At 32.0% G+C, this 20,655-nt stretch overlaps 2 protein-coding genes across 3 annotated transcripts; both read right to left on the bottom strand.

Moving 5' to 3' along the window:
- Window positions 1–712: 712 nt before the first annotated feature.
- Window positions 713–11,445, bottom strand: LOC132724108 (protein tilB homolog). 2 transcript variants are annotated; one of them, XM_060708921.1, is made up of 8 exons: window positions 11,302–11,445; window positions 7,863–8,001; window positions 6,829–6,922; window positions 6,219–6,343; window positions 5,212–5,354; window positions 4,247–4,292; window positions 3,338–3,489; window positions 713–2,209 (listed from the first exon to the last, which is right to left on the bottom strand). In XM_060708921.1, exons 1-8 carry the CDS (start codon window positions 11,310–11,312, stop codon window positions 2,092–2,094), a joined length of 828 nt encoding a protein of 275 aa, XP_060564904.1. In that variant the 5' UTR covers window positions 11,313–11,445; the 3' UTR covers window positions 713–2,091. The 2 variants fall into 2 exon arrangements, with proteins under 2 accessions (XP_060564904.1, XP_060564903.1); XM_060708920.1 differs by having other exon boundaries at window positions 7,860–8,001.
- Window positions 11,446–12,965: 1,520 nt separating this feature from the next.
- LOC132724109 (uncharacterized) lies at window positions 12,966–20,165 on the bottom strand. The gene is made up of 6 exons (XM_060708923.1): window positions 20,060–20,165; window positions 18,693–18,877; window positions 17,925–18,054; window positions 17,335–17,527; window positions 16,554–16,736; window positions 12,966–15,066 (listed from the first exon to the last, which is right to left on the bottom strand). The coding sequence occupies exons 2-5, from the start codon at window positions 18,865–18,867 to the stop codon at window positions 16,683–16,685; spliced, it is 552 nt and encodes a 183-aa protein (XP_060564906.1). The 5' UTR covers window positions 18,868–18,877; window positions 20,060–20,165; the 3' UTR covers window positions 12,966–15,066; window positions 16,554–16,682.
- Window positions 20,166–20,655: the final 490 nt, after the last annotated feature.

Consider the following 20,655-nt stretch of genomic DNA (forward strand, 5'->3'; position numbering starts at 1 on the left):
TTGTAATTTATTACTGGAGGGCAAGTCATTATGTCTGTTACTAAATAGAGAACAAAATTCTATAAAGGTTAATATAAAAACTGGACGGATAAGAAGTAAAGGGATGAGATATATATATAATGTATCAAAACATTTCTACACAAAAAAAGGATAAAATAAATAACAAGGTGAAAGGGGAATTATAAAAAACAAAATAATATTTCAAAATGATAATCATTAAAATGTATAAAGCTATAACCTATTGAAACATTTTAACCATTGAAAATGGTGATATCATAATGTTTCCATATTTGTATGGTAAATTCTAGAAAGAGTTACAGCAGAATATTTCCGATATTTAACAAATATGAAACTGTATGTGAACAGAGTAAAATGTTCTAGAACAAAAAGTTATGCTGCCATTTAAGTAGGTTTTAAACAGTTAAGCATTTTTTTTGTACATGTGCCATTCTCTCAAAAGTAAATATATTTCTTAAAGACTGGCATATTGTATTTTAACTTTTTCAAATTTAAACAAAATTTTTGTAAACTACAGGTGGAATAGATAAAGCTTTATACATTTTAAAAGGTAAAAAAACATGACTAAAATTAACACATAAACATCATAATGAGTTAAAGGACATTATTTACATGGTATGTTCCAGACATACAAATATTATTGCATAATCACAGACTAACAATATAAAATCTACAACATGTTACAGTTAGTAAAAAAATGGAAGAAAAAAAGGGACAATAACAAGACTTTTAACAAATGCAATATGGTAAAACTGCAATTAATAAATTCAAGTTAAGAAATGCTGTTCATAAAAATGCTTCAAATGCATATCAATAACAATTCACAATAAGAATTCACCTATAAAGATGTACAATGAATTGAATTGAATTTGTTTTCATTTCAATTTGTTTCTTTAGAATTAATTAAAGTGATTTAATATTTCACAGGTTAATAATAATATTTCACAGACTAAATATTTCATTTATTTGTTACAATTGTTGTTATTTTTATGACTGATTTTTAAAGAAATTCATGTCCTTACATTATTTATAACATCACTGTAATTTCAAAACCACTGTGTTTCTAAGGCAGTTCAGTGCATGATTATATTTAAACAATAAAAGTACAATAATTTAATGTTGGAAATTTCTTGAATATAAAAGTGTTTTCAAGGCAAGTACCTAGGCTTCAAAGTATAATATCTAAAATGGTAACAATATAGTATGTTTGATCTGCAGGTATCACACATTATTGTAATTCAGTAATCAGTTAACACCTATAAGATCCTGCACAAAGTTTTAAGCGAGCAAGAAAAAATCTAATAATTTGTGTACATTCTTTTTGTTTGTTTGTTTTCACCTCCCCCCCTTCCCCCCAAAAAAGAAAAACATGAATATATACCAAAGGGGGATCAATAAGCAAAAATAACCATCTGGGTTATCTGCTCTTTAGAAAGCATTCCAATATTGATCTGAACAAGTATTCCAAGTTAAAAATGAATATCTTTTGATAGTTTTTGAGAAAATAACCTTCACTAAGAGGTTAATATTGGTAAAAACATCTTAGAAGTAAAAAAAAACTGCTTACTATTATTTTAGAATTATCTGCTCTTGAGACTATGTCTTCACACTTTGATAATGAACAAGTATATTAAATGTGAATTAAGTAAGTGACCTTAACCTTTGACCTTTATTTAGTGTGGCAAGAAGAACTCAACAAGATTTAGCCACAGTAATAGCTTAGTCAATACAGAAGAAGACCACAAATGACAACAAAAAGGATAACCAAAGCCGAGTGCACCATGAAATAGCTTCACTTACTCTTTTTCTTTCTTTTTGATTTTCAAAATGTAAAGATTGTCTGAAAAAAATATCTCTTAAATTACACAGCAGGATGCACAATTAATTTTGATTTATGATGCCTTAAAAGGTAACCTAATTAAATCTTTATTGCAGACTGGACAAACAGCAGAATATTTTTTTTATTTGATAATTAAAGCTTTATCTTTGATGTAACTTAAATCAAGGCTGCTCATGCATCTTATTTAAGATACAATTTGTAAATGTTGGAAAGTCCAACTACGTATGAAATGTTCATAAAATTGTACATCTGGAATTATCTGGTTGGGTCTCATCTTCAACAAATTCACTGTCACTAGGTAATCTTGCAACACCATCAAGAATTCTCAGATTGGGCAAGGTCTGAAATACTCTGAAAAATATAAAATATATACGTCAATACATTCCTGAACATCTGAAATAATGAGCACAGAAAATCAAAACTGGAGTTTATAGCTGTTATTAAACACTCCAAATTTAAATCACTATCAGATCCAGCACAAAAAGTCCATATCAAATCACTATTTTACTCCATCTAGCCTTATTTTTATTTTCAAGAGTCCAAACATTACTGTAGGCAAAGTACCAAAGTTCAATACAGTACAATACTGATTCTATAGGATTCTGCTAGCACCTCTTCTAATATATATTTGACAGCTGTGTACAATATCCAATAGATTTCAGTATTGTACTCAAAGATGTATATTAACCTCGTAATGTCAGCCTTTTAGCCAGTGGGTTCATCACATTTATTTGGCAGAGATCAATCACCAAATACAAGTAGCCTGAATTTCATAGCTCAAGTTTGTGATGTATAAAATAAAGAAATGTCTAACATTACTGCTTTTTAAGTTCACAACTGAAGAAAAGCGTCATAAGCAGACTGTATCTAACATGCTAGTTTTCCTAGGCTTTGATATCATAAGCAATGAAATTATTTTCACTATTTATAATAATAATATATGAATTTGATTATCTGCTGCCTGCAATTTACAAAGTTTTTGTTAAAGGAATTATTTTAAATTAAAAATATGAGTGAAAAAATTATTGTATTTTTCCTCAAAAGCGAATTGTGCATGCACAAAGTCATTGCTAAACAGTCACAAACCCTATAATATTGCAGGATTCTGGAACATTTCATTCTGTTTACATACAATATTCAGGTATGTTAAATATCAAAAGACATTCTATGTCACAACTCTTTTGTAAATCAACTAGAAGATTATAGATTATGGAAAGACCGTAATTTTATCATTCATAAATTTTATGAAAATATTTCATTTGATTTAACTTTTTACCACTTGAACGACCATGTAATATGTTTTTCATTGTAGGGAATTTTCTTTTACATGGGAAAAAGTCAACTTTTTTTGGCATAACAGTTCCAATAATTGTCAATAAAAATGGGGATCAAGAGCCACGATGCTAAATGGTTAATATAAAATTACAGAACCAATGTTACACAAAACTAAGAAATAATTCAGTCATTTGAGCGCCTTACTTTTGTCTGTAGTTGATCTCAAAGGAGCAGTTGTTTCCACTGAGGTATAACTCCTCTAAAGGTGTCCCACGAAGACTTTGTAACCCATCCAATGTCTTTATGTTGTTATCTGTTGCAACTATTTTCTTTGCTTTAGGCAAAGATGGGAAGTCCTGGTAAAAAATATAAATATATATATATTTCCGATTTCAATACAGTGAAAAGTTGGAAGATTATTAAAGTGATAACAAATAGAACAACAGTACTTTCCTTTCATTTTTCCCTTCACAATAATCAAAAGCAACAACATTTTAAGATATAACATTAATATTGGCATGAGTTTTTCATACAGTGAACATTCTATATTAGGCACCTACATGGCTATAGTGGTTCAGGTTGCTGTTTTCAAATTAGTTACCACTCATCACTGTGGGTTGGAATCTCTACAGGGACTTTGGATTCTTTCATTTGAGGAAGATATCCAGCTATCTTACAAAAAGTCAGTACTTTTTATTCAGGTACCCACTGATGCATGAAATAATGCAGGAATGGGCACCCAAGGTCTTTTCCCATCAATAAAGCTCGATAAAGTTGATATGATATAAGACCTTATAAAAAGTATAGACAAGACTTGGTCCTTCATGTTTTTTGTTTTTAAGTCATACTGCAACTATTGAGATAATCTGGTGACAGTCTTGCATCAATGATGAAGGATGATACATGTAAGTGTATAATAACTGACACTGAATAGATTTCTCAAGAAATGACCTCTGTAACAGGTTAGTTTTTAACATTTAGCTGATTGTTGGTATCATACATATAGATAAAATCTATGCAGGTGATTGCAGGCATTAATTATCTGTCAAACCCAGTTCTTCCAAATATGTTGTTCATATATTACAGTCTTTTTTATTTATTAAGTTTACATACCTTTATAGAACCTATGTAGTTTGCATGCATATTGATGTACTCACATCTAAAAAGTAAAAAAACAAACAAAACAAATGAGTAATACATCATCTGCTGCATCTCAAAAATATAAATATTAGTATACCCCTATACATTTCCTTTCTAAAATACTCATAAATCATAGGCCCTAATACCATTCAAAGGACAGAAAATTATGTATTATGTAAGTGACAGTATGGTACCATATAATGGCAGTGCAAAACTTTTTTTCTTCATGGTTCTCTCTTGCTATGAGTGTTACAAACTAATAGTATAGTTATGAAAGCAAGAACCAATACGTCATAGGGTGTGACCTCTTTTGCAATATTGATGCATTATTAATTCATCTGTCATTCATGAATTTTACAACTTGACAGCTGTATTTCTATTTGTGAAAAAAAAAACTATTAAAAGTCCAGTAACTAAATCTCTCTTACTCTTGAAATTTACAGGTATATTTTGACAGGAAAATTATGCTGAAGTACTTTTTTGAGGTCAGGTATTTTACTACTTGCAGCATGGATGAACTAATATCTTGTTTGAGCTTTGGTCTCGCACGATATCAAACTTCCACCCTGTTTGTAGCACGATACAAAGCCTCAAATAGCTTCCATAAAAATAATATTTCATACCTATTTTAACAGGTTTTGAACTGTTTCTGAAAAATCTGAGCATTTGTATTGGCAAAATTTCTAATTTATTTTCGATAGCTGCTCATTCAAAATTGTTGCGATGACGCACTAAAAATACTGCTTTTTTTCAAACGGTGATGAGCAAATTCAAAGATGTTTGTATATACATTATATTTTGACACTGTATGTTTAGTATTATTCATTTAAAGCTATAAATCATCATCTTAGTGCAGTAATGGGTTAAGTTCTTCTAAATCTAATTGGAGTTAACCAGTTATTGCACTAAGGTGTCCAAATGTTAATTAAACATCATACCTTGAAAATTTGATTTGTTTTAAGCTGACAATGGTGTTGTAGGAGATGTTAATTGTGACAGCAGATTGGCATTTTGCCAGAATCCTGTAAAAATTCTTCCATTGATATTCGTGACACAGTTCCTGATAACACAAGTTGATCACCTGAAATTATGATCATAATAAGAGCCGCGTCATGACAAAACCAACATAGTGCGTTTGCGACCAGCATGGATCCAGACCAGCCTGCGCATCCGCGCTGTCTGATCAGGATCCATGCTGTTCGCTTACAAAGTCTATAACAAGTAGAGAAACTGATAGCGAACAGCATGGATCCTGATCAGACTGCACGGATGCGCAGGCTGGTCTGGATCCATGCTGGTCGTAAACACATTATGTTGGTTTTGTCATGACGCGGCTCATAATTATAAACATTGAGACTGATAATAAGAAAAACTTATGAGTGTAACATTTGGCAACAAGTTTATATATTATCAACTGCCCAGTCTTCACTTTTACAGTGTCAAGACACAAAAAATACTTTAAAAGTATATTAAGAAATCCTAATGATTATTTTAAATTTATGTAATATCCCTGTAATGGAATCGGGTTTTAAGAAAATAAAGAAATGGCTTAATGTCACTCAGCTTGCAGCTTTAAGTAAAGAAAGTTAATTCTTCTTGAACTGTCTGTGATATGGTATGTGAATTCTATGTTGAATAGATCTATGTTATACACCACCTAAAGGCCATTGATTTTAACAACAGTTCTTGGTCACCTGAATGTTTGGAACACTCCAACCAGATTAACTACTTCCAGCTACTTAAATTTAGCATTTTAATCTAAAAATCCCTAAAATTAACAACAGAATATTATATACATATTCAAAATTTGGCAAGACCATGATTATAAAATTTTAGTGAAGTAAACATAAAAGAAATTAAGACAAAGCTGCAGCAAGCAATTAACCCATTTTAAGCATTTAGCATTTTCTTAAAGAGAAACTATTAAGGTACTTATTTCACTTACTTCTGCACTTTCCCAGTTTTCCAACTCATTCATATGATTTTGTCTCCTCCTACCTGACAAATCATGGTGGATAGGTAGACCATCCTCAATCACACGGTTAAATTGTTTCTCTTTTTCTGGTGGACCTAAAATATTTATATCACAATAATATTATATTTACTCTGGAGTTAAACAGTAATAATTATTATCTTTATATTTAGCATTATAGATTGACCTCCATAGAGTTCATTCTTTTAACCATACAATACTATTTGGTGTAAGCTAAAAAAAAAAACAACAAACACACAAACAACAACAGCTGTCAGTAGGACAGGGGGCTCCACTATTATTTAACAAAGCTCAAGCTAAAGAAGAATAATGGCCATAATTCTGTCAAAATCATGGTAGAGCTAATGGACCATGGAAGGTAATCTCCTATGCAAGTAATAATTTTTAACCCATTCCCTATAGTAGTTGTGGAGATACCAAGATGTACACAAAAACTTTACCAATTTAGTGTGATGAACCAATGCTCTCCCTGTTTTACAAATAGTTGTGCTAAAAATTGTCCTCCCTTTAATACCTTACATAGGTTCTAATAGTATTAGGGTATATATTAAACTAAACATACCAGCTCTGACTCTTGGAGCATGTAATTGGTCTCCAGTTAAACATGTCTGTCTGAGGTCATGCCATACAGAATATCGGAACTTATGTGAAGGCAACTGAAAAATAAATAATATTATTTTAACCTGATATTCCAGTTTTAATCTACCTGTAACTTGACACTAAAAAAAACCAGAAATTATGAGAACTTCGCAAATAGCCAATTTTGTAGTGTAAAGCTATATGTATATATCACAATTCTGAGACTGTCATCAGTTATATGTATCGCAACAGTGTGAAACCAGTCCAGGTACATCAACAAGGTCTATTCAAGCTTATTCCAAATACAGTTCAATTAATTTTTTTTCTCTGTTAAACCATGAAATTAACAAGGGACAAGTCAATTTTGAATTGTTAAAATTAAGAGCGACTCTCCTGCATGAATAATGCATCAATTGTCCACATGTAACACCAGCCCTCCAAATCATAGGGAACATCAAACTTAGTTTTGGATTGTCAAAGGTGTGGTATTGAGGTCACCTATCCTGCAGGAACATTCAGCCAGATGGTAAAGTCCCCACTAAATGGCCTTGCACTGGAGGCTGGATATTTCCCTGCTGTTCAGGCACCAAGACAAAGCCAACACATTGGCCCATTAGTGTGGGGACAATCAGATGATAAAAAACATTGATCATTTTCCCCCCACTATCCCCTATACTTCATCCATGAGTTTGGGTGTGAGGGACACATTGACTGATACACAAACTTGATATCATATCAAGAAAGGCCTAGCAATACATGTGCACATTGAAGTGCACATCTAGTGCACTTCAAGGGCACTTTGTGTAACCTTTAGTGTGAACTCTGAACTGTATATAGACACACCTTAGATGAATTCATAAAGATAGTTTCTAATGAGCAGTTACTATGAAAAAAAAATATCAATGGTAAAATTATTTCCTTTTTCTCTTCATGCAACTATGCAAATTACAACTGTCCATTGAAATATGAAGACATGCTAAGAAAAAAATATGTTATAACAAACCATTAACTTACTACCTTCGGGAGAGTATCATCATAATTATAGCTGAAATGCTTGTTGTTGGTATTTATTTTCCCAAGTGTGCCTGTAATTTCTGACGTATTTGTGTGACTTGTACCAAACGTAGAATTGGTATCATGACCACTGTCTGTAATGCTACAATAAACAAAAGTTATGTGTAACATTAAATAACGATAATATGCCACTAAAGGTGCATAACTCGAAGTTTATAGCCTTCAGAATTATGTCCCTTGTTTAACGACTTCATATTGTCAAGATAAGCAAGTACATGTATTTCCCTTTTTTCTTTGATAATATAAATACAGTATTTCTTGCACCAGAACCAAAAATTTTATGTTTAAAATACACATTTTGTTCTGCACCCCATATTAAATTGAAGAATGCTTGGGTTGTATAAATAGAAGATATGGTTTGGTCTGTTTACAAAGTGATACAAAAATATTTTGATGAAGTTTTAAAGACAAGGCGAATAACTGCATGATGGTTGATGTAAGGGGGTCTTAACATATCATTTTTGTTTAATTCATACCAATCTCGCATTTACAAGGCAGCACTGCCCTTCCGGGGACTAACATTTCCCTCCCTGACCCTTTTTTGTGTTACCCTGCATGGGCTTGCTTGTGTTCCAGCAAGTTGTGGGATGAATTGAACAGGACTAAAATTTCTTCTTGTACACAGCTAAAGTTCACTTGTCCAAATAAAGAGTGAAAAACATCTTTTTTTAAATATTTATTTATCTCACCAAATTGGATCGTTGTTTACTGTTTGCTAAAACTTGTATTTGGACACCTATATGACACGTTTGGACAACATTTGATGCAATGTAAGAGAGTCCTTATATAAAGGACCAAAGTCGTATCTGCGGTTCGGGGAAGTTCATTCTGCAAACATGACAATTTAGTTTGTCCGAATTATTTTTCGTATTTTCTGAGCCAAGTAAAATCAATTAACAAGCTATCTTTAAACATGCGTTTGTCACAGGTCATACTCTTTGTCTCTCTGCACATTTGATTTAAGCTTTTCAGATTATTTTCAGACCTAATGAAAAATTTGTCCACTTAATGTATTGAAACAATTCACAACAAAATGCTGCACATAATTTACTAAGGCCATCACAACTTTTCAGCTAAAGAATAATCATAGAGGTGAGCTGATTGATGGCAAATAAGGCAAAATGGCTTTGTTATTGTTTCGAATAATGGTGGAGAAAGGCAGAAGGAGTTATGATTGGTTATTGACCCGTGCAAAAGTAAATCGAATTCAACGAAAATATTTTTTTTTTAATTTTAATACCAACAACTGCCTCTATGACACCCTGTAAGAGTACCATTTAAAACTGATATACATGTATTTGCTCTGTGTGTGTATGTGTATATATTATAAAAATGATAGTAAAGGTTAAGTATAAGTTAATAAACATTTGCCAGTACAATGTAATAAATATATATATCCTATGGTAGTGTATAAAATTCGGATTTGAATCCAATAGGCTGGTCGGGCTACCACATTGGAATATTCACTAGCCCAATAGACATTTCACTAGTATGATTCTTTCCTTCCAAACAGAAGCGGTTCATGAAATACCGAATGATGCTTTTAAAACAAAAAATCTGGGATGTACTATATCGTATGTTCCAGAAAAAATGTAAAATAAAAAAATGAAGGAATCTTTTTTTTTATATCTCAGACTGAATTACGGACAGGGCGGACCGTTAGACAGGGCGGACCGTACCAGGGCGGACCGTGACTCGAGACTAGGCGGACCATATTTTGGGACAGGGCGGACCGTCACTCGAGACGAGGCGGACCATGATTTAAAAAAGTATTTATATGTGGAGGAATGTAATAAAAGCATTAAATTATTGATGTTTTTGTTCCTCGTATTAATATTTCAATGCAAATATAAAAGTAAAAATATTATATACAGTAAGTTTTAAAAGTCTTATTGTTTAATAAATTATATGTCAGTGTTCTTTTTATTTCATGTGTTTGTGCTTATTATGTAAATTTTAATAAAATAGTTTTGTTCTTTAAATATGTCACTTTATTTTTTTTTGTTATTGTGTTGTACGTATTCCAAATAATTTTAATGTGATGTAATTCATTTCATTATCATTGTTATTTCGTGTATTGTACAACAAAATATATGTTTTTTATGTGTCTAATTGTTTAATAAAGTTTGTCAATTTTAGCAGCGTAAGCGCCTTATACAAACAATGGCATTGTAATACCTGATAATTGGTCAATTATTACCTGCGTAAGTCGACGCAGTTACAAATAATTTTCTTGAGAAAAAAGTATGAAACTACTCTAATATACTGAAACAAAAAAGAAACTTTCTCCAAGTTTGAATGTAGATATGTTAGTACAGTTTTTCAATCCTTTTGAAACTCAATTTTTACGTTGAATAAATATATTAGGCTTTTATACAGAGATAAGCTGACCGATTGAGTTTTACAAGCTACTACATGTATACAAACAAGTGTGTACATCTAAGTGGTACCCTTGAACAACTAGCACATACTTTGCGAAAGTTTCTTTTTGGTTCAGTATATATATGTTACATATATGTTACATAGAAAGGTTTAGATTGAAATATTATAAAGAATACCAAAATCATCCACAATTAAATACTTTAATAACTTTTTTAAATCACGGTCCACCTCGTCTCGAGTGACATCGTCCATTCAGCAAATTAATATACAATTACACATGAACTTTTAAAACTTATTTTATATTTTTACTTTTATATTTGAATTGAAATATTATTACGAAGAATAAAAACATCAATAATTGAATATTTTTATTACATTAACCCACATAAAAATACTTTTTTAAATCAAGGTCCGCCTCGTCTCAAGCGACGGTCCGCCCTGTCCCAAAATATGGTCCGCCGAGTCTCGAGTCACGGTCCGCCCTGGTACGGTCCGCCCTGTCTCACGGTCCGCCCTGTCCTGCAGGCCTCAGACTTCCCCCTTCATGGGCTTTGCCTACTTCCTTATCATGTAAAATATGCTCACACATTATTTACAATTTCAAATGGTAAATGCCATCTCTGTATCAGTTAATTGACTATTTTGAAGCTTTACATGTACGAGTAATTAATGGTCAGCTAGGCCTTAATCAGTTAATCCGTTAATAATTTGATAAAGCCTGATTAATTTACAGTAGTAAATGACTTGCAACATATAATTATTAGTCAATCTCAGTGACCATTCTATCCTATTTGTTAAAAAACTGTAATATAAAAGCTGTTTCTTTGGGGGGAAAAAAGATATCAACATACATGATTGTATGGTCTATGTGGCAGGATCAGTTAAAAATTTGGAGTCGCTTTTAGTAAACTAATTTCTTTTAGATTTTGTGTTACAATGTGACATACATATAGAACATATTCAGCGCAATAAAAATGATATCAAGTTTTCTGAATGTTACCTTTCTGACATGGTGCAAATTTGTTCTAATTAACACTAATTTTCCTAATTGGTGCACTTGCTTTCATTTTGTTATTGTACAATACGTCATCAAAAATTGTGTTAAACGTAACGGTTGTCATGGACTTAGACGCTTTATTGATATGACTATATCCCGTTATACACCGTATCAATTTTCATGCATTTTAAAACCCTAGTCTGGATTTCCTGGCTTTTCTCTCCGTTCAATAAATTTTATAGAACGACGAGAACCAGACTATTTAAAACCCAAGACCATTTAAGCACGGGACTGCAGCTATCTTTAGTTTATGACTTTCAAAAAATAGAGACACATGTAATATTTCAGATTTTGTTACTGTTTCATAATTGTGAGAGATGATTGTGTTCCCTTTACCAAGGAATGTTAAATGAAATTTAATTAATTTACCATTTATATGTTTTTTTTGTACTTTGTATAATTAATGATTTCAACCAATGTTATCCCATTATCAGTTTTATTTTAAAAATGGTAGAAATAAGATATTTCATAGATCTATACTAATTATAAACCAGGTAATAAAACTGAAATACTAAATGGACAGAAGTAAACTTTTGAACTGATCATACAAATTAACTGATTCACTCTTTGAATGAATAAAGTATGAATAGTTTCTTATAATCTTAGAAACAAATGTGATGATATTTATGTAGATCTACTTAAAATTTAGCTTGGAAATTGTATGGAATGTGATGATGTTATTTGTATAAATAAAAAATAAATAAATTAAAAGTTCCGTCCTTTTCTGATATTTTTTCAAATATCATTGATTTTCAAACTAAGATTGACGAGGACATATAAGGTATATGTAAATGGTAGGGTAAAATATTGATTTTTTTCTTAAAGTCATGCAATAATTTTGCATGTATTTCATGTGATTTATGACTTTCGCAAACGTTCATGATGAAAATTGAAAAAGACGGTGATATACATGTTCCTATAACTGACCAGCCAAAAACAAGTTGACGATTTAACTTAACCCAGGCGCGTGTTGTTGCAGGAAGACCGTACGTATTAGCTTCTAGGCCTCAAATCGTGCTCTGGTTGAGTTCAGGTCCAAAAAAGGGTGGATGGGTACTACCAGTTCCGGCTGATTTTAGTATCATTTGTCTCAAATTTTCTTATGAAAATTTAATTTGAACTTTGAAGAAACCAATTAACTGAAGTTAAGAAGAAAAATTGGGCAAATCAGTTTTCTAAGATCACATGTGAAAAAAGGGGGACATGTGTTGGGTAAATTATAGTAGCTATCCCTCTTTCTATGCCACGACTTTAAAGAGGCATTGCTGTTCACGGGGATTTGGCCTTTGTTTCTTTTTCAAGGTTTTTAGTATTTCTACACAAAACTTAAGCTACATGTACGATAGAAATACATATAACGATTCGGTTATAATCAATACAGTAAAACATTAAAACATGAAGTAAAATTTAGTCATAATTCTTACCGACAATAGCAAACGGCCATATTTTATCCACCGCTTATGCGACGAATCTACCTAGACATAATCACATAAAATTGAAACATAAGAATCAACATTTAAGTGTTTTAGGAAGACTTTATATCATAAATTTTAGAGTACTACTCGTACTAATTAGCAATGAAAATAAAAAAAATCAACAACAAGAACACATTTTAAAGCATATTTATTTATCCTTAAAAGTAAAGTTTTACATTGAAATTTAAACTTAGGACCATGACAGATTGTATAGGCATTTTTTCTTAAATCAGTTCTTGTGCCTTTTTTCAATTATAGCATTTTTTGCTATCGCAGATTTCGCAGACTGGAAAATGATTGATATAGATCATTGATTTACATGATAAAATGCGCTTTGAATTCAATTTTCAAGAATGGTGTTTTCATGTATACATTATTCCTGGCAGTTTAAGAGATCATTAAATAAGTATGTACTCGGTCTGAAGTAGACAAAACAAAAGCATATAAAAGGAATTCAGCATAATAATGAAGTTGTATGCACTACCTATATCTAAATGTAATGAGATGGTGGTACGTTATCTTCAGGTATTCAAACGATAAGTAAAGTTGTAAAAGGCGTCAATTTTTGCAATAGAGACGTAGACTTTTCTGTTACAATGGTATGACAATACAAATTACATGTAAGTATTTAATAATAGATGTAGGTCACCCTTTCTTTATTGAATCCACTAAAGCATCACCTGACTTGAATGACTCTCCATAGACCGGCATCTGACTGGAATGACTCTCCATAGACCGGCATCTGACTGGAATGACTCTCCATAGACCGGAAGATATCTTCATACATTGTTATGTACTCAAGATTGGATGCAATATATTTTGCTTTAAACTGAGTAACGTTAGGAATGATTATCCAGACGTACGAAAGTAATACTATGCACATTGTCATTGTTTTCACAGTAAAACGTAAATTCTTTTGTCAATGTTTGAGGGGCATTTCTCTTATGTTAATATCCTAGTGGAAGAAACTCTGCTACTTTCGCTGTAATTGTAAAAGATCCTGTAACACAAGTTTTTTTTATGGTTTATATGATAAATATGATGCTCAAATTAAGATTTATCAATTTTGTAAATTCTAAAAAGCATTATTTATAAAGATATTACTGAGTTTAACATTTCATGTAAATAAAGGGAGGTTATAAAAATGTTCGATACTGTAATGTCCAAGTCAAATTTATCAATAAGAACAGAATGCATATATTCTAATGGTTACATATAATAAGTACAAATATTTGCAGTGCATATTTTACATATTCTTCGGTGTTTGAAAATTGTTTTATAAGCATAATAATTTACATAAATTATATATAATTTCACGTCGTATACAACATACAGGATCTTTAAACAATACATATACACGGGATGGAACCCCATATGAATGTCAAAAATGAGCATCGGTAAAAAGTATATGTGAATTTCCGCTGCTCCAGATGTGAAGCATAACACCAGATGTGACTGTGAAAATGCGTCAATCGCAGGGTTAGTTTTCAACTTTTTAAACAGTTATATAAAATTCATTTAAAAAAAAATAAATATAAAATCGAAATGTGATTTTTCCCTCCTGACTCTCCTCTATATTACCCATCTTTGTTTTGGATTTGTATGCAGTTTTCATCGAGATATTCTTTCCGTAGTTGGGTGTGTCCAAAAGTTATATGTTTGCTAATTCAGTATGTCAAGGAAGAAGATTATAAATAAACAAGTCAATATGTACGAATAAGCAAATAATTTGGAAATTTAACTCAAAACTATCAGATTTTCAACAATAGGCGATGAAAAATGCACTATAAAGTGTTTTTTGACACATAATACAATATGTAAGGCAAGCTTAAGCATCAATTTAAGCAACTCAAACTCTTTTTTTTAAGATAAAAACAGTTATTTTTGACGATGTTTCTTCGGTATATACAAAAGCTTTCCTAGAGAAGGCGAAACTCTGTGACAATTAATTATCAGTAGGACTTCTGACAAGTTATCATAAGAACTTTATCCTCCGTGTAACAGTTCTTGTCCCGTAAATATCAATGTAACAGATATTTTCATTACTAGCAAAATATTAGCTGGTGGTGTTTCCAATACATTTCTATTGATATTGTTTTTCCTTTAACTGGACTGCACTGTGTCTGTATAGAAATGTCAACCTGTATAATTATATATCTATGTTACAGCAATGCAATAATTCATTATTTATAACTCATCGTGCACCTCTTGCGTTTGTTTGCCTGGAGATAACCTGTAATAAAGTAAAAAAGGTATAAATTGCCGAACAAACACATCTGCGGACTTTTCTTGATTCGATATGTCACCATTTTGGGGTTTTAATGTCGAATTCTGCTTGAGCCGGTGCTTGGGTGAATAGACGGTAACTTGCACTTTCCAGTTTCGGTTATGAACAGGCTCAATCAAACCGAGCCTGAAACATTTACAGCATTGTCATTTTTGCTGTTCTTTAGGGATTCAGTTTTTCTCTATTTTACATTTAAATTATTTTGTTTCCGAGAGAAAATAATAATACCATAGAGTAACTGCTAGAGTACCTTCAGCTGGAACTTAAATTTGACTAAATTTGATTAGATTTCAATCTTAAAAGTGTTTAGAAAAATCTAAAGAAAACAAATATTACATACAATACAATAATCCTATTTCGAAGTACCTCCTCGTTTAAAAAAAAATTTAGTGTAGATTTTAACCGCTGCATAACCAAATACGGTTACAAAGTCATCCCGGACAGCATTTGTGTACAATACGGATTTTCTCTCTATTGGACCATACTTTAGCATGTGTTACTAATATATTATACTTAATATAGAACAATATGTACTGGTATTAAAGAAATATTGATCTTTTTAACCCTTTCTCCATGAGCATATTGTGAAAAGTGGCCGTTTTCACTGAAAAGCCTCCTGTTACAAGTTCAAATTGCTATGAAACTATGAAAAATGCTTCAATACTAATCAAACTTGGCACAAATGTTGACTGGACCATTGCCTTTGTAACGACATGCTCAGTCTTAAATTTCCTGTTACCATGGCAACGAGGGGACATCTCAAAATTGCCAAAAATCACTATTTTGCCTCAATTTTTCCATCAAAATTTATTTCAAAGTGCTGCAACTTCTCAAGGGATTGAGATAGAGTCAAAGGCTTTTCAGCGTTGGTTACACGTTACATTATGATCGACCTGGGGTCATTATAGCCTCTCACAAGTCCAAAATTTTCTTGTCGATGAGGGGGACTCCCTTCAAACCCCCCCTAACAGAAGGGGGCACATCCCCCTTCTGGCAACCCCCTGATGTATCTTTTGGATGGGTGGCGGTGCCGAAAAAGTGCTCATTTTTTTAGCAACATTTCTCAAACGAATACATTTGTTTGGGGCCTTAAAAGGACATTTTTTTTCACTATTTGAGGCCTAAAAAAAGGGGGGGGGGGTCGAAAGTGCGTTGTTTTGCGTATATATGAGGTAAAGGGTTAAAGAATTATAGATAGATATACATGTAAATTCCAAATAAATTACGCAACTGCTGTTGATCTGCTTTTTTGTACAAATTACATTTGTTTATAGTTTCTGAAAATACAAACTTTCTGAGTAACTTATACCTATGTGCTTATTCATGATTAACACTGCCGATTAAAACTTTAATTAAAAAGCTGCTTAGCATATGCTGTATTTACAAGCATAATCCAAGAATTCTTTAACTTTAAATCAGACGTTTATATTTACACTGAATTGAAAAATTCCACTTCTCCTCGCATGCTCTTTCTGTACACGTCCAGTGCTTTCTCCTTTGTTATTTTACCGTTGATGAATGCGTCATTTGCGACCTTCTCAAACTCAAGGTGAACATTAATGTTAGGATCCTGGCCAATTTTCTTCCACCCACTTATTATAGATGCCAAAATGTTTCTGTGAGAAATAGACGAAAGTTTATCATGATTATTTTCAGCACAAATACAAATCAACTCTGAAAATGACGGTAGCATCGTTTGCTTAAACAGAAGTTCTCGATGATATGATCTACATGAACATTTTATTTGTAAAATAAAGTTTTAATGTCATATCTAAAAGTCAAATCTTTAGATATATGAATCACAGACATGTAGGTCATTGATATATTTCTATTCATAGGAAATGCCCTCGCAAAATCATTTAAAGAATTAGTAAACTGCATTGTAAATGGTGCTGATAAAAATATGTTAATTTCTTACACTTTTTGTTAGGCTCATAATTAAGCAAATTGTCTTTACAAATACAACTCAATCCACGAAGATAACCTAAAAGTACACTTGATCTTACAAAAGGCTATAATTCATTAAATAATACCATTTTCACTTACATAGAATTAAAGCCAAATTATATGAAAGAGGCTGTATTATGGAAGGCGGTAAATCATTTAGCTCTATAAGTTACAGTCTCTTTTTAGAAGGTGGTTTGAGAGATATAATTTTTTTACTTCAGTATTGATTGCTTAGGTGTACGTGCGTGCGTGCGTGTGTGTGTTTACCTTGCCAACTCCGATTTGTTCTCCGATCCATGGCCACAGTTTTTCACAGGGTATATTAGCAACCACGAAATAAACGGGGTCCATGGTCTCTGCAACGTTGAACAGGTGATCCACGTAGTCTTGACATTCGTTTCCCAAAATGATCGAATTGGGGTCTTGTATATGCCAATCTTTGAGGGCATTAGTGTACAGGCTGGTATTGAAACGAAAAAGTAAATGGACATATTATAGGGATTGCAGTTCTGAATAAGTAGATTAACTGTGAATTATCACGAATTCAAGTGTATTTAAACTATTTATCATTGTATAAAATGCGATGGATTAATTTATTCATATTCTTATCCTATCATAACTTTGAACTTTCATTATCAATTAACGTAACATACCTTCACATATGTGTGGAAAACAAAACAAAAACAAACTAACACAACAAAACAACACAGACAATAATGTTACTTACATCTTCAGAAGAATAATTATTATGTTTAGAACAATGAATGACACAATACTCTTTTATTAACATCAATTCATTCAATACATTATTACTCAAGCGTTCAATCATATTACAGAAAATATACTAAACAGCTCACCTTGTGTATCGTCTGGAAGCGTAATTTTGTAAGAACCCTTTAACAGTTTCTTCATTTGTTCTAGACGCAGCCATGTCCATGCTTTTCTTCACCGAATATAGATATATAGCATCCTGGACAAGATAAGCACCTAAAGAAATAGAAATGGGTCGCGTCACAAAACCAACATAGTGCATTTGCGACCAGCATGGATCCAGACCAGCCTGTGCATCCGCGCAGTCTGATCAGGATCCATGCTATTCGCTATCAGTTTATCTACTTGTAAAAGGGTTGGTAAGCGAACAGCATGGATCCTGATCAGACTGCGCGGATGCGCTGGCTGGTCCTGATCCATGCTGGTCGCAAACGCACTATGTTGTTTTTTTTTCGTGACGCGTCTCAAATATTAATAATAAATACCAAGGCTACATTAGCCCTGGTGTTTTATCGGCGCTCTATTCTAAAGCTAATTTAAGTAACTGAGTACTCTATATAGCATTGTGGTGTTCATTTAAGGCAAGGCAAGCCTACCCTACGAGCAAATAAAGAACGTTGTTTTCATCATTTTCGTGTGGTTATATATGTAGACATTTTAAAAAGTACATATGTCTAAATATCATAATTTAACTTCCCTTAACAATTACAACAAACGGCTATTTTAGCCCGTTACAAGATAACAACAACAACAACAGCGACAATAACAGAATGCAATAAAGAAAATATTTTTATTGATGGTATATCAAAAGTTTAAGGGAAGCCAGTGTATGTTGTATATAAGAAGCATCATACCAAATTCAACGGGATCGAGCGTTACATTACTTATAGCCTTGACGAAGACGGAATCTAGGGCAGCCTGGCGTTCATCTTTAGTCTGATCCCAAAGGTAATCGGTTAACTCTTGACCTTCAATCAGGAATCCGTGAACCGCAAGTCCAATCAATAAAGATATCAGAAAAGTATTCATTTCTAAGCACCTGGAAAGTAGGTTTTGAAAACACTTTTATAACTTTACATTTAGTGTTAATTAATTAATTGATACGAAGAAAAATCATTTAAACTTAAAAAATGTTAAATCACTAATTAGCAAAATAGAAGAGCATTTTAAACAAATAAAATGCTATCGTTTACAATGGCAAAAAGCAAAGTTTAATGAAGTTTTGCAGATAAAAAGTTGAACAAATATCTTAAACGGATGATGTTATGAAGTTTGTTAAAACGTATCTATTAAAAATATTACTTTAATAGTGCAAGTATGATTGTTTGTAAATTGTTAGACTGAACCACTTAATATTTAACAATAATAAATCATGAACTGACGCAAGTACTTCATTAATTCTTCATGTTCTATTCTTCTATTCTTTCAAAAAATGTTTATAAATGACAACAACGGTGATAACCTCCACCACTACTGTTATAAATGAACGATGTTAAAATTTTTGTACTATAATGCTGCTTGTCGATATTTTGCGTTTAAATAAAAAGAACAGAAATTATTATTCCGTTTAACTGTGACCGTGTTATTTTTTTTACCAAGTTCGGTAATTTACAAGATAAACAGACTGGCTAGTATACATGTATATTGTATTGATTCCTTTTAAACTTTTATCAACGAGCGCCTATTCAATGATTCAAATATGGTTGATATTAAATGGACAATATAAAATTTAAAACTACATAGGGGTGCCAGATAAAAGCTATGTATACGCTACAATGCCTCACTGTAAAGACTTTGGTCAATAAAATATTACAATACTGTCCACACTCGCATGATTTACCTTTTTTGAAGTGCACTGCAAATAAATTAACTTCACCAGTATTATGTGAATATTTATAAACTTTTCGTCTTAGCTTTGTTACCACCAAAGTAAACACACTACATTACTAAATCGAAACAATCCTCTTTACTTTTGCTTTTACTAATTGTTCATGGTTAAACATATTAAACTACGCAAAATATAAGTACAAATACATGTATAACAAAAACAACATGCAAACAACATGCAAACATATATGATTACTATCTAGACAGGCATAAAGTGTTTTATGAGTTCACAAGCCTAAATTAAGCGGGCTATTTCCAGAAGCATTTGCTACTTGTATTTAAATTACAATAAGTAAAAGAACATTATTGTTTTTTTTTTAAATGAAAATCATACCTTATAATTCACTTCCCCGTTTTATACAACTCTTAACCCCCGAACGCTTGCTTGTTACATTATTTTGCAAATCCTGGTCATAAAGTGGTTGGTATATAAATAGAATGTGTCTTAGTAAACACAGTATAAAATGATTAATTGCGACAGATCTGCAAAATAAACAAGAATTATTTGAAATTTTATTTGGAAGATTGAACGCATGAACTTGCGACTTTCTGTTTTATATATGGAATGCGACTTAAACACCCCTCAACAACAACAACAACAACAACTGAATGATTTTTCCCCAAACCATCGGTCATCTCATGTGCAAATTATTTGAAATATTTAGAGTATCTGCGACTGAAAATCATACAGATTCACATGAATATCTTAAAAAATTATTATCATTATTTTAAATGACATTTAAGTGAAAGTATGTGAATAGGCACGGATATTCTGTTACCTGATTAACGTTAATATTTGCCATTTAATAGGAGCTACCATCAAAGTTTAGTTGTTGTATAAAGAGCATTGCGCAAGAGTAAGTACTAGAAAACCGCGCTCCTTTGTCGTCTTTTCACTCTCGCGAGGCTGACGAGACCGATATTATGACT

Source organism: Ruditapes philippinarum, unplaced genomic scaffold (genome assembly GCF_026571515.1).
Source record: "Ruditapes philippinarum isolate M1 unplaced genomic scaffold, ASM2657151v2 ctg4197_1_1_1_1, whole genome shotgun sequence".
Taxonomy (NCBI): Eukaryota; Metazoa; Mollusca; class Bivalvia; order Venerida; family Veneridae; genus Ruditapes; species Ruditapes philippinarum.

Bases quoted from the DNA above. Each gene is read 5' to 3' on its own strand.
- LOC132724108 (XM_060708920.1), bottom strand. The intron at 6,923-7,859 runs GTAAGTTAATGG...TTTATTTTTCAG, and splicing joins ATGATACTCTCCCGAAGGTA to TTGCCTTCACATAAGTTCCG. The intron at 4,293-5,211 runs GTATGATGTTTA...TTTACTTTTTAG, and splicing joins AAACAAATCAAATTTTCAAG to ATGTGAGTACATCAATATGC.
- LOC132724109 (XM_060708923.1), bottom strand. From the start codon at position 18,867: ATGAATACTTTTCTGATATCTTTATTGATTGGACTTGCGGTTCACGGA. The intron at 17,528-17,924 runs GTGAGCTGTTTA...TTTCAATACCAG, and splicing joins GCTTCCAGACGATACACAAG to CCTGTACACTAATGCCCTCA. The intron at 16,737-17,334 runs GTAAACACACAC...TATTTCTCACAG, and splicing joins AACAAATCGGAGTTGGCAAG to AAACATTTTGGCATCTATAA.